The sequence below is a fragment of the Diadema antillarum genome, unplaced genomic scaffold, assembly GCF_040938485.1.
Source record: "Diadema antillarum isolate AM-2024a unplaced genomic scaffold, OU_Dant_1.0 scf00000103, whole genome shotgun sequence".
In the NCBI taxonomy this organism is placed as follows: Eukaryota; Metazoa; Echinodermata; class Echinoidea; order Diadematoida; family Diadematidae; genus Diadema; species Diadema antillarum.
In genome coordinates this window covers 4,752,591-4,776,029 of record NW_027270992.1, presented here as the reverse complement: position 1 = coordinate 4,776,029, position 23,439 = coordinate 4,752,591, and the positions used below count along the sequence as shown (strand labels likewise).

Below are 23,439 nucleotides of genomic sequence, written 5' to 3'. Positions count from 1 at the left end.
ACATTGAAGAAAAAAAAAAACAAGAATCACACCGAGATTGCTGAGGTCGGACTATACTCGCAATTGACAGATGATATCAAAGGCAGAATCATGGTATGGAAGGTTTTATGGTGGGCATATCCAAGTAATTTGGAGGAAAACAGTAGAAAAATGATTATAAAATATATGGAACATATTTCAATATTTTTTGGCCACATAAAGGGGGTATCTCCCTGAGCAGTGAATGTTTGCAAACGTAGGGAATTTTAGGTTTCGTCAGGGTAAGTAAACAGATGCAATCAAGTTGGTAAACAGTTGCAATCAAATTCACGGTTTTCCTTGTTGAAAAGCAAATGTGAACATGTTCAGAATTTCACAAACTTGACTGCAACTGTTTACAAACTCTGACATAATCTAAAATTTGGTACATTCCCAAACATTAGCCGCTCGGTGAGATACCCCCTTTTAGTGATGATCAGGGTACATGTATTACGGATCAATACAAGTCAAAATGAATTTGCATTGCAGTATTCCTTTAATTGACTTGTTATCATTATAACTCCAAGGTGACTGCAGATTCCTGACAAAGTCTAAAGAAACCTGCTGAACCATATAGGTAAAACAAATCTTTCCAAGATAAGAATTTGCCAGCTGGGGAAAACCATACAATGCATTGTTAATAAGTGAGCTAAATTAATTCTAAAAATAGCACTTGGTTCTCATATCTGTTACCAATTTCTTACTTGAAATAAAGTGATTAGGTCAATGGAAATAAAGAGTCTATGTCAATATGCCAGGTAGGTTTCTCAACGCTAATGCATACCTGCCAACTTCGACTTAATAAATCTGAACAAACAAAGAAAAATTATTTAAGAATCTGAACTTTTATAAATTTCATATACTTAACTATTAACAGATATTTTCAAAAAATCAGAACACACTGAAATTAATGCATTTTCTTTAAGTGAAAAATCTGAACAGTTGGCAGGTATGCTAATGCATGCAATCACTGCAGTTTAGTGACACCTTGATCACAAATATTCTTGAGGGATGGTTTCAATTAATAGTCATTCTGTGCAGCTTATTAAGAAGCCAATGTAACAAATATGTAAATCTACCTTTTCCATAGCAAAACAAAAACAAAACAAAACAAATACGAATAAAATAAGTATGACACAAACAATATTACTGCACGTATCAGTGTCAGAGGCATTTGCTATTAAAGAAAGTCACATGGTACATAATAATCTTTGCCTGGTCTGAATTAAAAACTCTTTCACAAGAAAAGCAATAATAAGGCCAAATTAGGGGTTACTCCAGATACATTAACCTTTTTTTTTTATTGTACAGCATGCAAACAAAGCACCGATCTGGTACTAACACAAGACATGTCATAGTGTGCCTAAATGCAGACATGGAAGAATAATTTATGAAAATATCGGTTGCAGAAAATGCTTATATCCAAAAGGTCGCATCTGACATCTGCTCTCGACAAAAGTTCCATAGCGAATCATTGTTTAACCGATAGTAATCATATGTGTAAATCAAAACTGGGAGATTGAAAACAAGGTCTAAAAATTTACAGAAATTCGAAACATAATGACCCGTATTCATAAAGGTGATTAAAAGGTCCATGGATGAAAAAGTTAGCATGAAATAGGAGTACCTTTCACATGTGCATATCAAGGGGGCGGTGATTACTGGATGTCTGAGTTGACATATACATTTTGTCACACGCACTAATGCACAAGAAAATTAGCATTCATCACAGACTAAACCATCTTCATGAATACGGGCCAACGCATACAATCCTAACTTGGCAAATGGTAAAGTGAGGTAATACTTGACATTTGACATAGACACAGGTTCCACAGCAATCCATGTCTTCAGGACACCTGTGATCACATCTCATGAATTAATTTGTCAATGGAAACATCTCGTCTGGAAGACTGGGTTTGTGACAATGGCTCTAATCGGCGCAACACGGATGCTTCTTTCTGAAGGCGTACTGCTGAAGGCGTACTGCTCATATCATATTACATGCTGAAATCAAAAGGCCCTACACAAAGGGTCTTCATACGCATAGTCACTGTCCTTTTAACTGTCTTCATTCCTTCCTTCCTTCCTTCTTTCTTTCCATTCCTTCCTTCATTCTTTCTTTCTCTTTCTGGCCATCATTCCCTCTGACTCTTTCTCTAAATCTCAGCTTACTCATTAACTTTTTTGTGTGTGTGCCACATTTCACAAGCCCGATTTGTTTAACGGCTTGCCAACTTTGTAAATTTTTGCTCAAACTTGCAACCGCGTGCGAACCGATCAATAAAGTGCAATATGCCACAGCACATGGACAGTGTCATGGCCACAGCTTTGTCAAGCAGTCTACATCACAGCAAAGCTTGCAAGTTTCTCCACGACTTGGGGAAAAAAAAAAACAGACTGTCTTCCAAGAGCGCTCATGCATAGCAGTACCAGAATAGTGTGTGCAGTACACAGGGGCATTTACATCACAGCACACTGAGAGTTGACTGTATTTCATTTATCAAATCCCATCAATCCTCTTTGAATAATTAACCCATTGAAGACTGGCCCCCAGTATACTTAGGCAGGTGTCTATGGGAAATGTGTGTTATAGCAAAATCAGCCCATCCTCAATGGGTGAACATCATTCCAACTCATTTCTTCACTTGTCTCTTCCTTCCCCTCACGCTCAGTTTCTCATTTCTCCTTTCTAACATCATATCCTCCACTCTGTTAATATCTTGCGGAGGAGTATCATCTCAACAGTCCGTCATCATCTCTTTTCATCCTCCACAATTCAAGTCCAAGTTGCAGATTTCCAAAGTTCATCCGAGGTCAATGCCATCAGTCCATCTGAAGCTTCTCTTTCAAGACCTCCACGCCTTTCGACGACAGCTTGGCGAAGCCCTTCCCCCACTCCTGCATGACGGTGCGTATCCTCTCTGTGGCGTCCTTGTTGCCGCAATCCGCCAGGCTTGAGGAGAGATAAAAAGGGGAAACACCAACTTATTCCCTCTGTTGGAGGGGGGGGGGGGGGTGGATCTTTGTTTGTCTGTCTATTTGTTTGTGTCATGGATGGGTGATGGGTGGATAAGTGCATTGTCTGCAATCGCTTCACCCGATCAGTGTTCCCCTGTAAATTGCAGTCCTTTGTGTGAGACAAGATACCATGTCTCTGCATTCATGTTTGCTCAAGCATGTATTTCTTGATTCTCCAGACAAATAATTGTTGTTTTCAATTCAATCCCGCATATGCCCGTAAAACACGCTCAATCTCTCACTGACTCGATGACAATGTGCTTTTCCTACACTTCATGGCTTGCACATTGTTCGAGCACATGAATGATACAAAAATGAAAAGGGTTTGGAACCACATAAATCAAAGTACACAATGTTCACAAATATTTGTCCCCCATCCCACTCACTTATTTACGAGCACTTATAAATCTGGTATTTGCTCTTCAGCCATTAGACACAAAAGCAGCTTTAAAGGGTAAGATCTGATACATTACTAGAGTACTTGAAAAAAAAAAGGGGGGTGGTAACCTATTACCTTTGCAAGAAACTTTTATGGTACTAATAATGGCAATGGTAATGGTTGGTGGTATTAATCTACTGTCTTTTTACACTGGATACACAGTGACTAGAGATGTTATCCCTGGGTGTAGCATTAGAGTCAACATTTGTACAAACTAACAGGCAGTGATAGTACAAATTCAATGAGTGCATGGGGTTTCAGAATAGATGTGTCCTGAAGTTTGATTTGTTTCGACTGTGGGTGAGATTTCAGAGGGGGAGGGAGCCTGTTTCATAGTTTTGGAGAAAGTCACATCGCCAGCCAATTTGTTTTTAAATGGTAGGCACCAATATTGCATTGAAATGAGCTTTCTGCCATACCTGTGTATAAGAGTGATATCGTTTAAAAACTGGGAGGGCACCATACTGTTGACCAGTCTAGTATTCTGCGTAAGTAAAATTGAGCTCCTATAGCATTGCTCTCGTTCACAATACACATTGGTTAAAAAAAAACAAAAAAACAAGGCAAGTGCCAAAATGTGTCTTGCCCATTCGCGTAGAAAAAATTTAATGTTTTTCTAACTCCCGGAAGTTCATTGACCCCTCCTATGACTTTTGACCTTGTAATGAACTTCAACTCCCCAAGAGACATCTACCATCCAAGTTTGGTCACAAACACACATAGGGATCAAAAGTTATGAGCCATAATCGAAACGCGCCGTAAAAAATTAACATTGGACCCTAAAAGTTCGTTGACCCCTAACTGTGTCCTTTGACCTTGTGGTGACCTTCAACTCCCCAAGGGACATCTACCATCCACGTTTAATAACAAACAGATATATACATCAAAAGTTATGAGCCATAATCGAAACATGCTGTAAAAACTTAACAATGGGCCCGAAAGTTCATTGACCCCTGCCTGTGACCTTTGACCTTGAGGTGACCTTCATGTTTGGTAAAATGTGTAACTTTGTATAACCACTCTTCCCTCCAAGTTTGATTGAAAATGACGTCCTTAGTAGAGAGTTATTAAAGTTTTTGTAGCGTTATGGACGGACGACGGACGGACGACGGACGGACAACGGACGACGGACGGACAGATGCCGCTGGCGATCCCTTAGTCTCCCCACACTTCTGGTGAGCTCGACAACAAAACAAAAAAAACGAACAGGTTTCATTTAGATTATCAAATAACAGGTACCTATCATGATTAGACAGATTGAAGTAGTCAAATAATTTTTGATGATTTCTTGTGGAGGAATCTCTCTTCATGCAAAAGGAGACACAATGCCAAACAAGAGACTGCATGCACCCAGAATTGAAACTCTGTTGCAAATGTTCCATTGTACATTCCTACCTACCGTATCTGAAGGCCCTCGAGTCAAACATGCCTTTTGTGAGTCTCACCACAGCCTTTGAAAATAGCATAGTTATGTAGAAAGATGCCTCAAACGACCTCCTTCTCCACCCCCCCCCCCCCCCCCCACCCCCATTGCCAGGTATCCATTTATACAACTGGGTCGAGGGAGACATTGTAAATAAAACATCTTGTCCAAGGATGTAAGCACTGGGCGGGAATGGAACTCGGGTCCTCCGACTTGGGAGTCAGGAGTCTCATCTGCCATGCCACAGTGCCACCACTTTACCCAACTTTGCACTGCACAAAATAGAGAAGACATACAATACCTTGCCAGCACAAATGCCCCTCTGTTGACCCTGGCCCAGGACCTGATATTTTCGTCTGAGAGTTCCTCCAGCAGACAGTCGGAGAGCGTCGATTTCAGTTCCACACCTGATGCACACAACAGCAACAAGGAGGAGGGTGAATACAATGTATATACCGGCGACATTCATTACTCAGAAGGTTTGTTCTTCAGAAACACACAAATTCTGTGTGCCTAGATGTTCATTGGTCCGAAAAAGAAACAGCGGTTTTTTTTCAATCCAGCCATTTGTGCCATTATGCCTAAGGCAATTAGTCTAAAATTTGCAATCAAGCTTCTTCTTTTTTTCTAGGGATTTGGTAATCCCAAAATGAAATAATGTATGCTGTTCCCATAGTTCATCAATCCCAAAATGAATAAGGTTTCTTACATATTTTCAGAACCGTAGAAGGTTCTTTAGTATGAAAATGAAAAAAAAAAAAATGTTCATCAGTCTGAAAATAAAAAAAAGGTGCACACTGACAAACCTTTGTAATTTTGAACTTTATTCATTTTCCACATTTATGAATTCATATTGTCTAATTTCTCACAAAAACATGCATTTACTGATACAGTGATACATGCAGAGAAAATATAATGTGGCATAAATCATAACAGCTTGATGAAAGAGTTTTGACTTCAAACAAAAACAAAGGAATACATAAGAGTGAAGAAACTTTTACAAATGCACCCAACAGAAAAGTCATCATCAAAGTATGTTACATGTGTCTCCTTACCAGTGAAAATCTGCAAGTATTGAAAATTCTGGGACAACATAAACTGCGCATGGATATACAAGACCTGAAAACATTAACATAACAAGAGACCCGCGGGTCACGCGCTCACCCGAGTATCGCAATTTCACCTTCCATGCATTCTTGCACACTTTTACCTGAGAACATTGGACATTTTAGGTCTGCATATGGATCCCCCCCCCCCCCCCCCCGAGTTGAGGGGGGGGGGGGCAGCCCTGGATCTGCAATTACAGCTGTAACAAACTTGGAACTAAAGTCATCAATGTACAAACTCATGATATTAACTTTGCTTTATCATTTCTGGTTCTAGAGCAGAAGATTTTAAATATTCCTTAATGTGGGGGAGGGGTGGGCCCCCTAGGGGCCCCCCAAGAGGGACATGGTGCCCATTTGAAGGAATTGAGATTCTATCCCCCTAGGGATGCTACCTGCTAAGTTTGGTCAAAATTCATCATGAGGTTTTCAAGAAGAAGATGAACATGTACAATTCAGGCTCCATTACAACTGTAGGACTTCTTCCCATCCCTCTCCTGGATCCCCAAGGGGGGGGGGGGGGGGGGTGGGCACCCCTGATTCCGCCATGAACAAACTTGAAACTATGTGTGTCATCAATGTACTAACTCATAGTATCATCCAAACCCTATCACTTCTGGTTCTAGAGAAGATTTTTAGAGGTTCCTTAATTTTAGGGGGTTTGGGCCCCCTGGGGACCCCCCAGGTAGGCCATGGTGCCCATTTGAACAAATTGAGATCCTGTCCCCCTAGGGATGCTAACTACCAAGTTTGGTGAAAATCAGACATGGCGATCTCAAAGTGAAGATGAAAATGTACAATATAGGCCCCATTAGAACCCCTCCCCACCCCCCTCCCCTGGGTCCCAAGGGGGGCACCCCTGATTCCCCCATGAACAAACTTGAAACTACAGTCTTCAATGTACTTACTCATAGTATCATTTAAGCCCTATCACTTCTGGTTCTAGAGAAGAAGATTTTTAAAGATTCCTTAATTTTAGGGTGTTTGGGCCCCCCGGGGCCCCCCAGGTGGGCCATGGTGCCCATTTGAACAAATTGAGATCCTATCCCCCTAGGGATGCTACCTGCCAAGTTTGGTGAAAATCGGTCATGGGGTTCTCAAGAAGAAGATGAAAATGTAAAAAGTTTATGCACGACGCACGACGGACAACGGACAACGCACGACGGACGACGCACGACGCACGACGCACGACGGACGCCGGACGAAGAGCGATCGCAATAGCTCACTTGAGCCCTTGGCTCAGGTGAGCTAAAAACCTTGTACCTGGCAGTGGACTCCGGGACTAAGCAGTTTCTTTATCCCTTAATTTTACATGTGAACACAATAAACATGCTCTGACTGTGATGTCTGGCCAACATACCTTCTTTCTCTCTCTGCGACTTCTCAAAGGCAAGCAACCTCCTCACCAGGAAATGGCCCGAGGGATGCTCCACAAGGTGCATCTGTCAACATGAGCAAAGTGGAAGGACGGACGGAATCACATCAGAGTACACCAAAAAGTCAGACAGATTCACAGTGAGACATCACACATAAACTTCACATTGAGTAATTTTGTGCTGTCGTTATTTTTATGTCATGCATAATGGGAGTATCTACCTCTCAAGCCTACAGATACTTCCTATTTCATTTTTCTTTATTACAATGCACTCTGTTTGTTCTACTGTATTTTTTTATTCTACTGTATGTTTGCTGAGATATTTTTTAAAAACATTTTTTATACCTGTACATATTGTGTAAGTATGAATGCTTGTTATTTTACAATTTTTTTATCTGAAGAATGAAATAAAACGAATGAATGAATGAATGAATGAATGAATGAATGAATGAATGAATGAATGAATGAATGAATGAATGAATGAATGAATGAAGGAAGGAATGAATGAATGAATGAATGAATGAATGAATGAATGAATGAATGAATGAATGAATAAATGAATGAATGAATGAATGAACATCATCATCTCTTCAGTGAATCTTGTACACTCTAAACAGATTAAGAGGCAAGGGTCTGACAGGGAAGACTAACATTGGTACAACAACACGCCTAAAAGAGGCATTGATATGTATATTAACAAAAAATGCCAAAATACACGGGATAAAACATCAGAATATATGAGATACAGAATAGGATAAAATCTGAACGCAGGATAAATTTCATTCTTAAATGGAATTCCATCTCCAACTGACAAATCCACACAAGGTTAAATAGATATACACTGCTAACATTATGCCTCACATATTCCGCAAATGGTCATTGTTATATCAGAAATTTGTTTGTTTGGGGATTTTCGTTCACTACGTTCTTCATCAGCACATGATACCTAACAAACTGGAATAAACATAATAATCGCATACAACTTCTCTAATATTAAAATGAAAAAGACAAACAAACAAACAAACAAACAAAACTGAGGATTGCTTATCCTTCTTCAGCCTGGCACTTCGACACTGTTGGTCCTTCAAAGCGCGCACACACACACACACACAAAATGGTGCACTGGGTTGACAAAATATACACTCTTTCTTATTTCACATTGCAAGAAGTTGCACCTCAAAACAAAATCAGAGAAGAAATGATAGTGCAATAACTCAGAGTAAGTGTGACCATGGCATTCTGCCACAACAGTACGCAAGGCAGTATGATAACACGAAGATGTGGAAGGTCAAAGGTCAATTGCGCACTCACCTCATCCATCCTGCTGGGGTCATTGACCAGGATGGGTACGAGATCCTCGGCAGCTAGCGTTGCAAACATGGCAAAGGACGAACTCTTGTCACCTTTCAGAAGGAAGATAAATGGTGCTATTTTAATAGTAACATAAAGGTGCCTTCGTACAGTTTATGTAGTAACTTAATAACCTGATGAGGACGGGCTGAATTTGCTATAACATGCATTTCCCATAGACATCTGCCCGAGTATACTCGGAACTCCTCCTCAACAGGTTAAGGTGCCTTTTTGTAGTAATCTGAGGTGCCTTGGCAAAAACCTGCCATAAACACACACACACACACACACAAAAGATTAGTTTTTTTTTTTTTACTACCAGCTTTCATTATTCTGTTTTGAAAGTATGGACAATGTGAACGCAATTTGTTGATTGCAGGTTGTGAAGAAAATTTTTCAGTGCCTTCCAAAAAACATGGATTAAAGATTCTTCTTTGCACATATGGCTTCATGAAAAACGTTTACGAGGAAACAACTTCTTGTACCTTTGTTTTTATCAAGTGAATTCACTCTGCAAGGAATCTATAATGATGGCAATTTGTGGGAATAAAATTGTCAGAGCCAAGAATCAGGGTTAAGATTTGCTCTTTTGCACTATCATCGTCACTGTCATCACTATTATCATCATCCTCACTATCACTATTGGCATCACCATTGTTGTCATTATCATCACCATCATCACGATCATCATCGTCATCATCATCATCATCATCAAAATTATCAACATCACTACCAGTTATGACCACCATCATCATCATTATCATCATCATCATCATCATCATCATCACAATTATACAGATAATGACAATGAGGTAATATGCATCGTTAGTAAAATCATCATAACTCTAGGAAATTGTGGCAACATGAAGAGGGACAACAAATGAACAACCCCCTAAAATTGAAATAATCAAAGGATCCTATCAAAATCATATATACAAAGAAATCAATCATATCGAGCTGGAGACAAAAATGTCCTCTTCCCAATCAGTAGTTGAAGAGGTCAATTCCTCGCAGTGTGAATAAAGCTGGACCTAACAAATATAAATAGATTTTGCATTTCTGGGTGCTTTCTCCAGTCCTCACAATACTTGTTGCTTCATTATGTCTTTGTTGTGGAAACTTAATCAAACAAAATGCTTAACCGATCACAAAGGAAAACTTGATGAGTTGTGCATTTCTTTTTCTGGGTATTGCCACCTGCAGGTGGCCAGGGGGTTAAAGCCTGGCTTTGGTATATGAAGGTCGTATGTCACTTTATTACCTTGTGCATGTTCCAGGATGGCCAACGCCAGCTGACTGTTGGACTTGCTGTACGCCATCTCCTTGGTGTGGGTCAGCAGTAACTTGAGAAGGGCGGGGGAGGCCGCCTCAAGGAGTTCCTTCCTCCGTAACATCCTGTCCTTCTTACTACAATGACACGAAAACAAGAGGGCGGTTTGAATTTCTTTCACGACCGACAGCTGCATACTATCACAACTTGCTGACATTATGTTGTCATATTTTCTAGCATGCTGTTGGTATTACATTACGAAAATGGAAGTAACACTTAAAGTACACAGAGTCTTAACTTGCTGATGTACTATTGGTGACGTTTTACATGCAAACACAGCTCATCCATTGAAAGAAGTGTTGAAATATTTGGCCATTCTGTCTATCTTCTTCTTCTTCTTCGTATGGCACAATGTGCCTGGTTGATACCATTTGCTGATCATAGCTAGTCACTTGGAGCAAACTAAGAGGGGTTGGCATCATTATCTTCTTTTTTTTGTGGGTAAGTAAGCAGACCACTTCAGTGGGTTAGCATCCTGCTCTTTGTGATGAATTAACGAAGTAAGATCTTTTATGTGCATAAGTTGTAACTAACATACACATGGGACCTCAACTGTATGTCCTATCAGAGGGATAGTGTGTTTTGCCTCTTACTAGAGGACACGGCACGATTACACACAACATTGCTCAGTTGGACTTTGGAATCGAACTCTGGTCATTTGGACTGGGAAGTAAGCTATGCCAAAGGACATGGAGTCTTACTGAATCTTAGAATTGATTCTTAATTGAATATCAAAATGAATTCCCACCCCTATGTGTCTAAATGAACATCAATCATGCAACAGATCCCCCCATTTCAGGAATATATTATGCAATACAAGCTCCACTCCTACCTAACTGGGTTGTCATCGCCTTTCTGCAGCTGTTTGACGATGTCCGGATGAAAGTGAGACGGATCTCTCGGGACGAGCAGGTAGAGTAGAACCTTGCGGCCGTACTGGTCTGTAGCCACCTCGTAGGCAGACTTCATCAGCTCCTGAAAAAAAGGGGGATGGGTCATGATGAACTGATTAGCCTTTGTGAAGATGTTGATCATAGTTGTGAATTCTATGATGCTAGGGGTAAGGATAATCATTTGTCTTGTGAAGAAATCGTAGGTAAGATCTACGACGTTTCACTCAGTACGGCTGGGCTTCATTGGGTACAATGAGACACGGTGGTGCATGCGTGTAAGTTATAAAGTGTATGCAAATCTACCGTTGGCAGCATGCCATCTTTTCCAGGACGGGCCCCAGCAGGGCGCCATACTGAGTCCGCTGGTTGACAGTCCGGTGAAGCGCTTCCTGCATGGACATTACAGGTGGGATCTCGTCTGAGATGTACATGTATTGCCACACTGTTGGTGGTGGTGGATGGGCATCCTTTGTGTTGGTGTCTCATTGTGCTTGATGAAGCTCGGCAGTTGTGAGCAAAATGTCACATGTCTTGCCTACGATTTCTTCGTGAGACAAATTATTATTCTCCTCCCTCGCCCCCCCCCCCCCCCCCCCCCCTTGCGTCATGATTTGCCCTTGTTTACATGTCTTTCCGCTACTGATATCAGAGACTTCCCAGCCTTTCTAACTAAAAAATAGGGATGATTTGGCTCAAAAAGTAGGGAAGAAAGAGCAGTTCCCACAGGATTGCATAGTAACATCATCACAAAAAATAAGAAACTCTTATTGAAACAAGAGCTGGGAACGGTAAAAATTTAGATTCTTTCCTCCAAATTCAGAATGGTTGGGAGGTCTGTGATTGACTGCATAGCTCTCGTCAGCCCGCGTGCTCTCGATGGCCACTTCGAATTATTTTCTCAAACCGATCTTTCTTCGCGGGCTTTTATGAAGAGTTAAAATTGATTATATAGTTGATTTCAACTGTAAGTCTATGGCAGCCTGTGTGGTAAGGAAATTTAAAATCGATTTTATCTTTTGATATAGCAGGGCCCTGATATATCATAATTGAACTGGAAAACTTTGAGGCCCCATACTCACTTCAATGATGACTTTGCCCACAATCTTGGTGTCATCCACGGAGTCAAAGAGAGCCAGGAGGACCCTGTGCCCAAACTCCTCCTTGGCGATCTTTGTCACGTACGTCTTGAAGGACTTGATGATGATCTTCCGGTCCTGATGCAATATTAAAGGAGAGGAAGTAACAAAGTTCAACATTTGGCATTTCAGATTGAGTGTTACAATGAAGGGACAAAATAAAAGCTAGAAGCATGTTTCACCTTCCACTGCTTAATGTCACAACTCCACTACGCATGTGACATTCGCTGATTGTCCACAATTAGCTGATACTGTAGATAGACATAAATCTGGCTCAGAAGATTGCTGTAGGATCAACAAACTTGCCTCACTTGATACAAATGAAAAAAATATATATATATCACGGCTTTTATTGTGTTGTAAACAACGCTTCAGCTATGGCTGCATCTATAGCAAACGTTTTTGGCCTTAAACATGGTTTTGAAACCAGGTTTTGCGATTTACATTTTGCTATAAACGGTAGTCAAGATTACAACCACCATTTTGAGACATGGTTTTGCAATGTACAGTGGAGGTGTGATTCAAAAACACATTTCACTAGAAAACAAGGTTTCGAAAGTCTCATAAACCCGGTTAAGATCTCAAACACAGTTTCGACAATGATGTCACAGTTGTGCGCACCCTGTTTGACAAATGTCAGTAATTGCACAGAGACACGCTGCGCTCGAGATGTGCAATAGCACAGTCCAAATCTGGTTGATAGTAAGGGGCAGAGTGTCTTGCTTCTTACTTGAGGAGACAGTATGATTACACACAATGTTGCTCAGCGAGATGCGAGAATCGATGCCGGGCCAGAAACATCCTCTGGAGAATTTCTTTAATATCCTCCTCTGTCAAACCATGTTTTAAAATCACGTTTTTCCTGGAAGCAAAGTTTTAAATGCAGCCAAGCCTGCTGATGTTTGGTCTGCTTCACTTGTACTTACAATATATATGAGTCGTGAAAAGGGCCCTAAGCACTTTCATGCACAAAGGCCATAAAATGGCGTTTTGACAAGTTTGACAAACCAATACGCATAAACAAAGATCAACAATCTAGCTACATGCGAATGCATAGGCGCATCAAAAAGTGGCAGTATTTGGGCAGAACATGTTTTTTTTAAATGCAATAGTTGAGGCATTTGGGAGTGGAATTTCAGAAAGCAGTTTGCATATATCTAAATACATCAGAGTTCATTCTACAATATGGCCGTAAAACTCATTTTCGGTATTCCATGCCCTAAGGGCCCTTTTCTGGCATCACTGCCCATATATTCTCAAATTATTATTATCATTACATTTCCATTCATTTTCTTCTAATTGGTGCACAAAAAGTGGAGTAATAAGCATGAGGGCAAATACAAAAGTTATGAGTACTCTACAATGGCTCCCTGAAAATAGGACTGAAAAATAAAATGAGAACATAGGTATTCTTACCTTGGCAGTTCCAAACCAGAGGCAGTACATGGCGGCCCGAGCTCCGTCCAGTGTGTGAAGGATCTGTACCACCACCTCCCTTAATGACTCTATCAGTTCCTGCCAAAAAAAGAAAAAATGTGGCGAACAAAAATTCACTGTTTGCTTATTCTTCCTCATAAGGCACAATGTGTCCGGTTGATATGGAGGGACAGAGCGTTAGCCTCTCACTAGACGAGATGGTACACACAACATTGCTCAGCCAGACTCGAGACTCGAACCTGCGTTGTTTGGACTGGGAGGCAGATGCGATACCAACTGAGGTAAACATCCTTAAATTCAGTGTAAGAGTGTGTGTTCATTTCTAAGGATGGTTATAAATGGTCTAAAGAACCATCAAGAACAGTTTTGCATTACTGTCCTTTCACTTCGTTATTTTTATATTTACAAGTTGTTAAAGTTATTCAATTATTCTTTTTACTGTCATTTCATGAAGGTACTCATCATTTAAAGTGGAGCGCTTTCTTGGCCAGTTTTAAATGATCTACAGAACCATTCAGAAATACTTTGCGATGTTGTCCATTCAATTCACTATTTTGAAGGTTTTTACAGTAATGCAGTGATTCTCTTTAATAGTCATTGTTATTTCATGAAGCTACTTAGTATCAAAAATTAAAATGTTCGTAAAGATGAGGCAGAGTAGACATGGAGGTAATGTTTACACCACAAAGTGTGCTGGGATTCAATTTTCATGTTTTGTCTGGGTGTTGTGTATTCTACCTCTGGACCGACGACTTGCAGTCCCCTCCGAAGCATTGATGGGACAATGAATATTAAGTGACAAACCTGAAGGTGCAACCACTTCTGCCAGTAGACATGAACAAGGATCCTAACAATTAACAGTCTTAGGTCTCATCCACTGAACCCTTACTGCCCTTGTAAAAATCACATAAACAAAAAATAAATACAAAAAAGAAAGATGAAGGGCTTTACAAAAGTTTCAGTAACTTCTCTTGCAACTAACCTGTTAGTCTTTTAAGGACAAGATGACTTTGGTATAATACACATACAGGTGTATCCTATGGACACCTGCCCGAGTATATTGTATACTCGGGACTAGTCTTTAATGGGTTCATGGGCATATCTCAATGGAATACAATCACAGCATTTACGCATCTAGCGCTACAGCGACCTGGAAGTAGGACAAAGTTCATCCAACTCACCCCTCGCATTTTTTCTGGTGCATGTACCAGGAAGTCGTAGATGGCCTTGTGTACCATGGTGTGCTTGATCACAGCCCTGCACATGTGACAAAACACAGAATATAAGGTCACATCTCCAGCACACATTGACTTTGCATGAACTGGAAACATAGATATCACATGATGTATCACCTCAAATCCTCCAGATTCCTTTGCCTCAGACTAAGACTATTTTTGTGAGCACAATTTACCACGTATAACCCGCATCCCCTATAAGCCAGTTCGGAGTTCCATATTGCACATGTGCAAAAAAGAGGTCATTCGTACCAACAGGCATGTAGGTAATGATGGATCATTCTGGTCATCTGGTCTACGCTTGTTCATTCTTTTTTCTTCTTTTTTTAACAGAATTGTTGAATCCAATACATTGTTACATAAAACTTATGCATTATGTTGTCCTGCAAATGAGTGAAGTGCCCCTAACCGACTGAGAAAAAAAGAAAGGTCATTTGTACCAATGTGCCCATGAGCTAACTCCGAGCAGGCTTATCCTTAGTGTATTTCTAGAAAATAACAACAAAGATCTGGTTCATACACCAATAAATACAGTGTTTTAGGGTCTGAATACTTTAGAATTTCACAGTTTGAGACTTGATCATTAAACCTTACTTGTCAAGAAGGGATGATCTGCCTCAGACTAAAACTATTTTTGTGAGCACAAGGTATAAACTGTACTCCCTATTCCTAGGATATTTCTAGAAAACAACAAAAGTCTGGTTCATACATCAATAAATACAGCACTTGAGGTTTTGAGTACATTAGAATTTCACAGTTTGAGAGTTTTCGATTTAATAGTGACTCTTACTTGTCAAGAAGGGGTGTGAGGATCTTCAGCATGTGTTCCAGTATGCTCTGTCTCATCGTGGGGTCTTTCTCTAGGATGTCATCCAGGGTGTGAATGCCTGACGCCTGAAACAAAGACAACCAACATACAAAATGAAAATAATTATTGTAATAGAGTCTTCCTAAATATATTCAAATTGATAGATGTGCATCTCAGATCATTATGTTACAATTAAAACACATTAAGCTATTTAGAAAAGATACCATGAATAAGCAATGACAATTTCACAGGCAGAATGCAATGGGTTGCTACTTGTTGCTAGGTGATGACGTGTTGCAGGAAAGACTATTGTTCCATAACTACCGTATCCTTTGTTGGGAGGTGTGAAAGCACTTTGAGATTCTTCAAACATTTCCCAAGCAAGAGACTCAGGCACCTAAAACTTGCAGTTCACCATGTGCCTAACCCTCTCTCTACAAGGGACTTCATATAGTGTGTACAATGCTATGGGTCTTTTTGTGCCACTCAGCACTCGAAGCACACGAAGAGTTAAGATGATCAGAAAATACTGGCCATACGAAAGTTTCTGGTGAGTAGAGTGGGTCCTTCTGAGAACTGATGATCACTCTACACAGATTTTGATTCACAGGAACTATATATCAAAGGAACCTTGATAAAACTTCAAAGCACGCACTAATACTTGTGTGGAATTGAACCATGGATCTTCCGCATCTAAGAATGATAATAATACAGGGTACTTATAATGCTCCAATTCTACATGACTATTTAATGTGCTCAAGGCGCATCCAGACAATTGTGCACTATCCACAGGTCCTGGTCCTACCCATCTCCCTTGAGTTATTTGTTGCATTAGATAGGCCATTGCATTACCGTATTGTATTATCGGTTGCCAAAGGGTCAAGCTTGTAGATTTTTATTGGCAATATAGCTTTTATTGGCAACAGTTCTGTATGGTAATACATAACACATGTACTGTAATTATGTCTCAAATGTACGTGTAATGAAAATTTTTGAAATTGTAGAAACTAGCTATTTTGAGTATCATATTTGTATATATCATGTTGGATTATACTGCTATAATGATGGTAAATGATGCCATGCAGAGAATAGATAAATCAAATCAAATCAAATTACCTTAAAGACAGCAAACCTAGCCCCATAGAACTCCTCCATGAGGGCGGACCGGTCCTGGGCATTGGCGTGGTTGTTGTATGCCTCCTCCACCACTTCCGCCGCCTCGCTGTGCCGAATCAGCTGACACACCTTGCCGTGGAACGCGCGCATGATGAAGGCGCGCTGCTCCCGGGTGCCATAGCGAAGCATCTTCAACACGTAGAACTTGGCGTACTTTGACTTTGCCAGCTCAACAATGTCGTCTTTGAGGAGAAATCATGGCATAGAAACAATTGAATATCTGTGTATTCTCTGTTGAGGGGTGAGGGTTAGAAACTGGTCTAGGTTTGCCAGAAGACTAGTTTACACTTCAGCGAAGTGTTTATCAAAAGCAATCACCAGAGTGCTATTCACTCACGATTTCAACAATTTCACTCTTTTGAGAAGGAAGAGGAGAAACAAGAAAATATATCAGACTTATTGCACATACATGTACTTTAATTGTAAAGTAAGCTGTATTTGCATCAAGTCATGCCACAGGAATCTAAATATTTAAATGTATGCAATGGAGAGAAAGGATATCAACAAATAGACAACAGTATTTGAATAAAGGAACTGAATATTACATAGTGCATTGGCTCAAATTATTACATGTGGTGTAGGATTATGCAACACCTGCAATAAAGGTCATGTAGCTCCACTATATCAATATGTCTCAAATAAAGAAGGCAAGACTGACCTTTGACCTCATCAAAGATTTGAGTCCTCTGTTCCGGTGTTCCAAACTGCACACAGCACTGTATGACCCTCACAGAGTCGTGTGCTTTCATCAGCTGATGCAAGAGAACGCGGAAAGAGAAATTTTGCGCCATGACTCATTATGAAACTGTATCATACAAAAGTGTACATCATTGCCTGGATATAGTCCATTTCATGTGAACAGACATAGCTCATGCAATATCTTGAAATACTACTGTAATTTTTGCCTGAATTCAAAGACTGTGAAAGGTGAACACAAAGATTCAAGATAAGATCTAGTAACTGCAACTATATGGAGGAATACATTTGTCATAAATTTTCCCTGCGTGTGTAGACATTAGAGAGCATCTGTAAAAGAATGCCTTATTGTGGACAAAGTTCATTTTGTCATGACACATATTTTCCGTACACCCAAGGCTAAGTATGTTAATGTATACTAGTAACACAACCTAGAAAAGTTCATAGAAATTAATGAACACTTTTGAACTTGGCTCCTTGTAAATACAGTACCATCATAAGTATGAAAATGCTTCAGTCAAAAATTATGAACATATACATAAATCAAAGCAGATTATCTCCATCTAACTATACCTAATTTCAACATCAGGATAATTCTATTGACATTATGGGAGCATTCTAATCTTTCAAAACTAAATTGTCCCATCAGTTAATGAGTTTACAAGGAATTAAGCCAAGGTTACAAGAACAAAGTTGTTACTCACTTCCATGACCCTGCCTTTCAGCAGCTCACACAGCTCACTGATATGCTTTTTCCTTGTCTCTGCTTTGCAGTCGTGTCTGTTCAAACAAAACAAAGTTGTTGACATGTCGTATAATGGTTTCCTCTTGAAACTATTCAAGCGAAGTATCTCAATCAACATATACACACGTAAATACCATAAATTCACAGGAATCTAATCAAGCTTACTTATCTTGAACTCTCTGAAGACAACCCAAAGACAATAAAGAAAAACAAATTTTGTCCATTTAACACATATGGAAATTAAAACCTACAATCAAAATTATACCACATATATCATACAACAGAAATGTGTGTTGCACTGTATGAAAACACCTGTTTGAAGTCAAACGAACACAAATATCCAAGGGGTTTAGTAAACTTCTTGCCTTTCAAATCTACAGAATGACACAGCTTTTACATTATTTTCAAGCAATGTTCTTCATAACACTGCTTGAGGTAGAGTGTTGCTATTGGTCAAAATTACAGTATACCAATAAGAATGTACAACAATCACATCCACATCAGCAGGTGTCCGTCAAAAGCCACAGTTACACTGGAAAAAAATTACTAAGTTTAATGTCAGTGCGACAGCAAACTTTCTGAAATCATCTCGCAAAACTTCCCACTCAAACTAGGGAAATTTCCCAAACCACCGACAATCTTCTCGATGTTTGGGCAGCATGAACGCTAACAATGAAAACTTTGAGGGCAGTGCCTCCGAAGCGCGCTCTCATTGGGATGCATGTGTGTGCATTGTTACATCAAATCATTAGCTGTCAGACAGACCCAAACTTCGTGAAGTTTCGCTGCCAGTGTGGATGGACGGGCAAACTTCACGAAGACTTTGCGATCTTTTGCCAGTGTGACCACAGCTATAAACACCATCATCACTACTTACTGTCTGATTATCTCCCAGCTCGCTTTGGCCTTCTTGGCGAGTTCAAAATTGTTCTTCACTTGTCGCCGGACCTGTCTCCTCTCCTTCTTCTTCATCTCCTCCATCTTGGGCCGCTTGGTGCCTTCTGGAATGGGGGCGGGGAGGATGGAAGAGAAGCATTACATAATCACAATGCAGAAGAACTCAAACTCCCCAGGTTAAAGGTCATCAGTGAATCACGTTAAATACTGTACAGCAAGATATTGTCGCGGCATGAAATTTTCGCGGCATGAAATTTTTGCGGCATGACATTTTTGCAATTGGAGTCGACAGTCTTTTTCGCGGCATGATATTTGAACAAATTGTCACTGGCATTCAATGCATATAGTGCAGACAAGAACTTTCACATGCATTTTAATTTTGTGAGTCTTGGCTCTTGCAAAATTTGCGAAAATCAAATGTACACAAACATTCCTTGTTCTACAGTAGACTTTAGGCTCATTACACACTATACTTTTGAGCATGAATGATGTGATGTTCGGTAGATCCATTTGAACAAGGGCACAACTATGCCTAAATGTGCAGTTACAAATAAGGGCTGCCTGGACAGTGCATAGACATGACTTTTTTTCTTTCTTTTTTGTATCTACAGAGTACAGTATAAGGTGTATCTTTTTCTGTGCTTGTCTGTTCATGGTTTGCAAAGAAACAGGTTTGCAACTACCTCCAACAAAAGTCATAGATAGAAGGCTATCAAGCAACAGATCTGAATAGTGTCATTTGTGAAAATACATACATCTCCTAGGAATTCTCTTGGTTGTTTAAATATTGGGTAGGCATGTCTAGATTTTTGATGTGGTAACACAGATGTATATTTCACGGCATTTAAAACATCAGTGTATAAACAAGAAAAAAATATTGGAATGTAGCAACTGTAATTTCTTTGTTACTATCAAAGAATATATGCAAAAGAAATATTGGAGCTAATTAAGAATTAAATTCCAGTTTTTCATCTGTTTATATAAGAATTAAAAAACAATGCAATCAGGAGTCCCACACATAACACAACCAATGGAGCAAAAACTGAAGAAAGATAAAGGGGTCAAGCAGTGAAGTCTAATATTGCAAATGAGATATGAATTTGGCCATCTAACCTGTGGCAGCTAAAAGAATATGTAGAATCCTATCTCCTACACAGAAAGAGATACAAATTGTATGTAACTCATAAACTGAAAGTCAAGCATGGATGTCAAAATCCAGGAGTGGATCCAGGAATTCTGTAAAGGGGAGGCGCCTTTACAAAATTAAAGGGGGGCACATGCACCCCCTCCCCCATTGTCAGCGTTTTATTTCTTTTGTTTTAACGGAAAAAAAAAAGAGGGGGTGCACGCCCAGTGCGCCCTCCTCTGGATCCGCCACTGATATCCTCAACTTGGAGTCATCAAGCCTGTCTTTGGTTTGGTTTGTATTGTTTCATCATCATCATTGATGGATAATAAATCACTGAATGCATACCAAGTACAACATTCCAGGTCTTAATATTAAAATTCAAATTAAAAAAAAAAACTAAGATTTCTTTTCCTCTGATAGTACGTTCCATGAAGTACTAATAACAGATTGAACTCATTGACTATTAAAGTCTGTGAAAACATATTCTTTACCATTTTGAACTACTGAAAATGAGATATTTACATTAATAAATTACAACTATCTATGAAAGTCTGCAAAAAAAGGAGACTTTTCCTGTGAATAATTGCCGTTTGATTTACCACTGTTGCCATCCTTGTTTTTCTTCCTCTTCTCTCCTGCTTTCCACTTGTTCTTGTGTTCCTGCCTCTTAGGAGCAGGTTTCTGGAATCTGGTACTGTCTCTTCCTCCTTTGCCCGCGGTTGCCTTTGCAAACTTCTGTTTCGTCTTCGATAATTTCGAGTTCTTCTCCCCTTCTGATAATCCTCCTGCATGCTTCTTGGGCTCGGGGCCTGTGCTGTCCCTTTTCGACCCTTTTCTCTTCACTGATGTCTGCTCCATATTTGTGCCTCCTTCTTTTACCTTGTCTATGTTTGAGATTGACAAGTATGTGTCTGAGAGAGGATAGTGAGACAGAGAGATTTCACTAATGCAGTTGACAAAGTCATACACCAATGGCTGTTGAGGCAAGGCAACCTGGAATGTAGAGCATTTGAAACAAAAACCTTAAATAAATTTTACTACAGTCAACCATGCCTAAGTCAAATCAATTTGGACTGAAGAAATAGCTTCAACTTAGAGAAAACTCGACTTCAATGAGGGATTAAAATCTATAGAATATACAGAGAAGAGGACTGGAAAAGACCTTCGACTTAGGCGATTATTAGACTTAAAATGCTAGGTCAGTTTATCTGTATTGAACGTGTACAGCGTGAACACCTACAGCCACAGTGGCAGCAGTTTCTGAGATACAATGTAGCTTCTGCGATTACGCGCTACTTATATTTGCATGCCACCCGTGCCAGGATTTGCGAGATGCGCCATGGTTCGGCATAAAAGTATGCGTGTTGAATCTGTGTGTATGTGAAAGCAAATCTTGAGTAGACAGCATGGAATATACTGTAAAAGTGGAAATTTTCGTGGTGTTGAAATTTTCGCGCATTTTGCGCAACCAGAAACTAGCGCGAAAATAAAAGCATGCAAATATTTTTGCTTGCCATATGTTCAAGTAGTTGATGTCTTGATTCCGCGGAATTAAAAACCTGCAAAACTCGACTTACTCGGCCAAGCGCGAAAAATTAGTCGCGCGAAAATATCCACTTTTACAGTATTGAGTACCACACTCTTGCGATGTTTACAGCTCTCGTCTCGTCCACGCGTGGTGGAAACATGGCACGCACACTAATCCATTCATATAGCGTACGGCGGTACGTCAAAGAATGGGCATAGGAAGTCGAACGGTGGGCGCAGGATCAGCAGGAGGTCGAATCATGCTCACTAAATTGCTTCCGCAATTATTTAGTCTCTTTAAAATACATCATTGTCATCAATCTAAAAGACTAAATTTCGCAAGTAGATTCTATATCCTTTTTAGGTTGGTGATCGTTAAGTATATGCCGATTACTGTAAAAGTGGAAGTTTTCGCGGTGTTGAAATTTTCGCGCATTTCGCGCAACCAGAACCTAGTGCGAAAATAAAAGCACACAAATATTTTTGCTTGCATATGTTCCTGTTTGTGATGTCTCGATTCCGCGGAATCAAAAACACGCGAAACTCTTCTGACCAAGCTAAGCGCGAAAAATTAGTCGTGCGAAAATATCTTTTACAGTATGCGCATAAAATTACTCCGTCTTTATCTTCATCCGTGTATTTCTTATGGGCGTAATAGTAACAAATCCATTGCGCGAAATCTAGATCTAAAGTTTGGTGTCAGTTCTTAACACGAGCGGTCGAAAAATGGGCAACGCGCGAAGGCGCTTCCTTGCAAATATGTGACACTAGCTATGACCCGTACCGTATGTACCCACTAGTTTTTGAACGTGTGGGACTGTTATGTACTACAACACTCAACAGATGAAAACAGCTTCGGCTTCAAACGTGTTCTTACACTCTTTGACCACACGCCAACTCTAAACCAGCCAAACGTTTCAATAATATCAACGGTATGGGCCACAGTATGTTCTGAACTTTCTACAATCTCTCTTGTCTGCTACCAAAATGAATGAACATCTAATTTGGCTTTCGCTTACCAACAACCACGATACAACAGCCACGCACATGTGAGTTTTTCCCCAGTGTTTACTCGGTTATACGGAGAAGTATCCGCGGATATTATTGTGTACGTTCTGTGGCCCGTAGTGGGTACGGGTGTGCGTATTAACAGCCCAAACCCGTGCCACTATTTGCGGAGTCGACTGTATCCGATCCCGAGCAGTCAGGAAGTGATTTGACTGAACATGGCTTCTGGTCAGAGGGCTTTCGCCCAAAAACTAAACAAGTAAGTAGTATCAACATCGCGATTTCTGAAAGTTATTCTTGTTTTATGTTGTTTTCCTCCGTGGTTCACCGTTACAGTATTTTCGTAGTGAATTTGTACCATCTTTCCGGGTGTATTTTGACGGATTTATCTCAATGAAGTTTGGTTTGTTGCAGTAGGCTGGTGCTGTGCAGCTGTGGTTGTACGGTAAGGAGCGCGAGAACGTTAGCACTGACAGTGCAGTGAGTGCAACGGCCTGCCGCTGCCGTGCACCGCTCTACATACGTGCATACAGTGCAGTGTATGTCCAGTGTGACAGTGCCATTCATTCGAAGGCCAGGGCAGGGCAGGGTGCGGTAAAAGCTATGTTACCAGTGCCCAGTAACAGTATACTGTACCTGTCTTCCCTAAAAAAAAAAAATGATTCCCTCAGTTTGATTATTTGGTGAATGTAT

The 23,439-nt window shown here is 40.2% G+C and overlaps 2 protein-coding genes across 2 annotated transcripts in view; one reads left to right on the top strand and one right to left on the bottom strand.

Annotated features, from left to right (window-relative positions):
• Positions 1-2,841: 2,841 nt before the first annotated feature.
• On the bottom strand, positions 2,842-21,069 carry LOC139719034 (pumilio homolog 3-like). Its single transcript, XM_071630478.1, has 15 exons — positions 20,811-21,069; positions 19,063-19,186; positions 18,145-18,220; positions 17,403-17,496; positions 16,685-16,926; positions 15,551-15,654; positions 14,707-14,782; positions 13,505-13,603; positions 12,032-12,166; positions 10,892-11,034; positions 9,991-10,136; positions 8,691-8,782; positions 7,365-7,446; positions 5,200-5,305; positions 2,842-2,971 (listed from the first exon to the last, which is right to left on the bottom strand). Exons 1-15 carry the CDS (start codon positions 21,067-21,069, stop codon positions 2,842-2,844), a joined length of 1,908 nt encoding a protein of 635 aa, XP_071486579.1.
• Positions 21,070-22,958: 1,889 nt separating this feature from the next.
• LOC139718953 (dedicator of cytokinesis protein 7-like) overlaps positions 22,959-23,439 on the top strand; it is a 49,611-nt gene continuing 49,130 nt past the window's right edge. Inside the window, exon 1 of the mRNA XM_071630399.1 lies at positions 22,959-23,005. Within this exon, the coding sequence (XP_071486500.1) occupies positions 22,965-23,005 (41 nt within the window). The 5' untranslated portion in view covers positions 22,959-22,964. The remainder of the gene's footprint in view (positions 23,006-23,439) is intronic.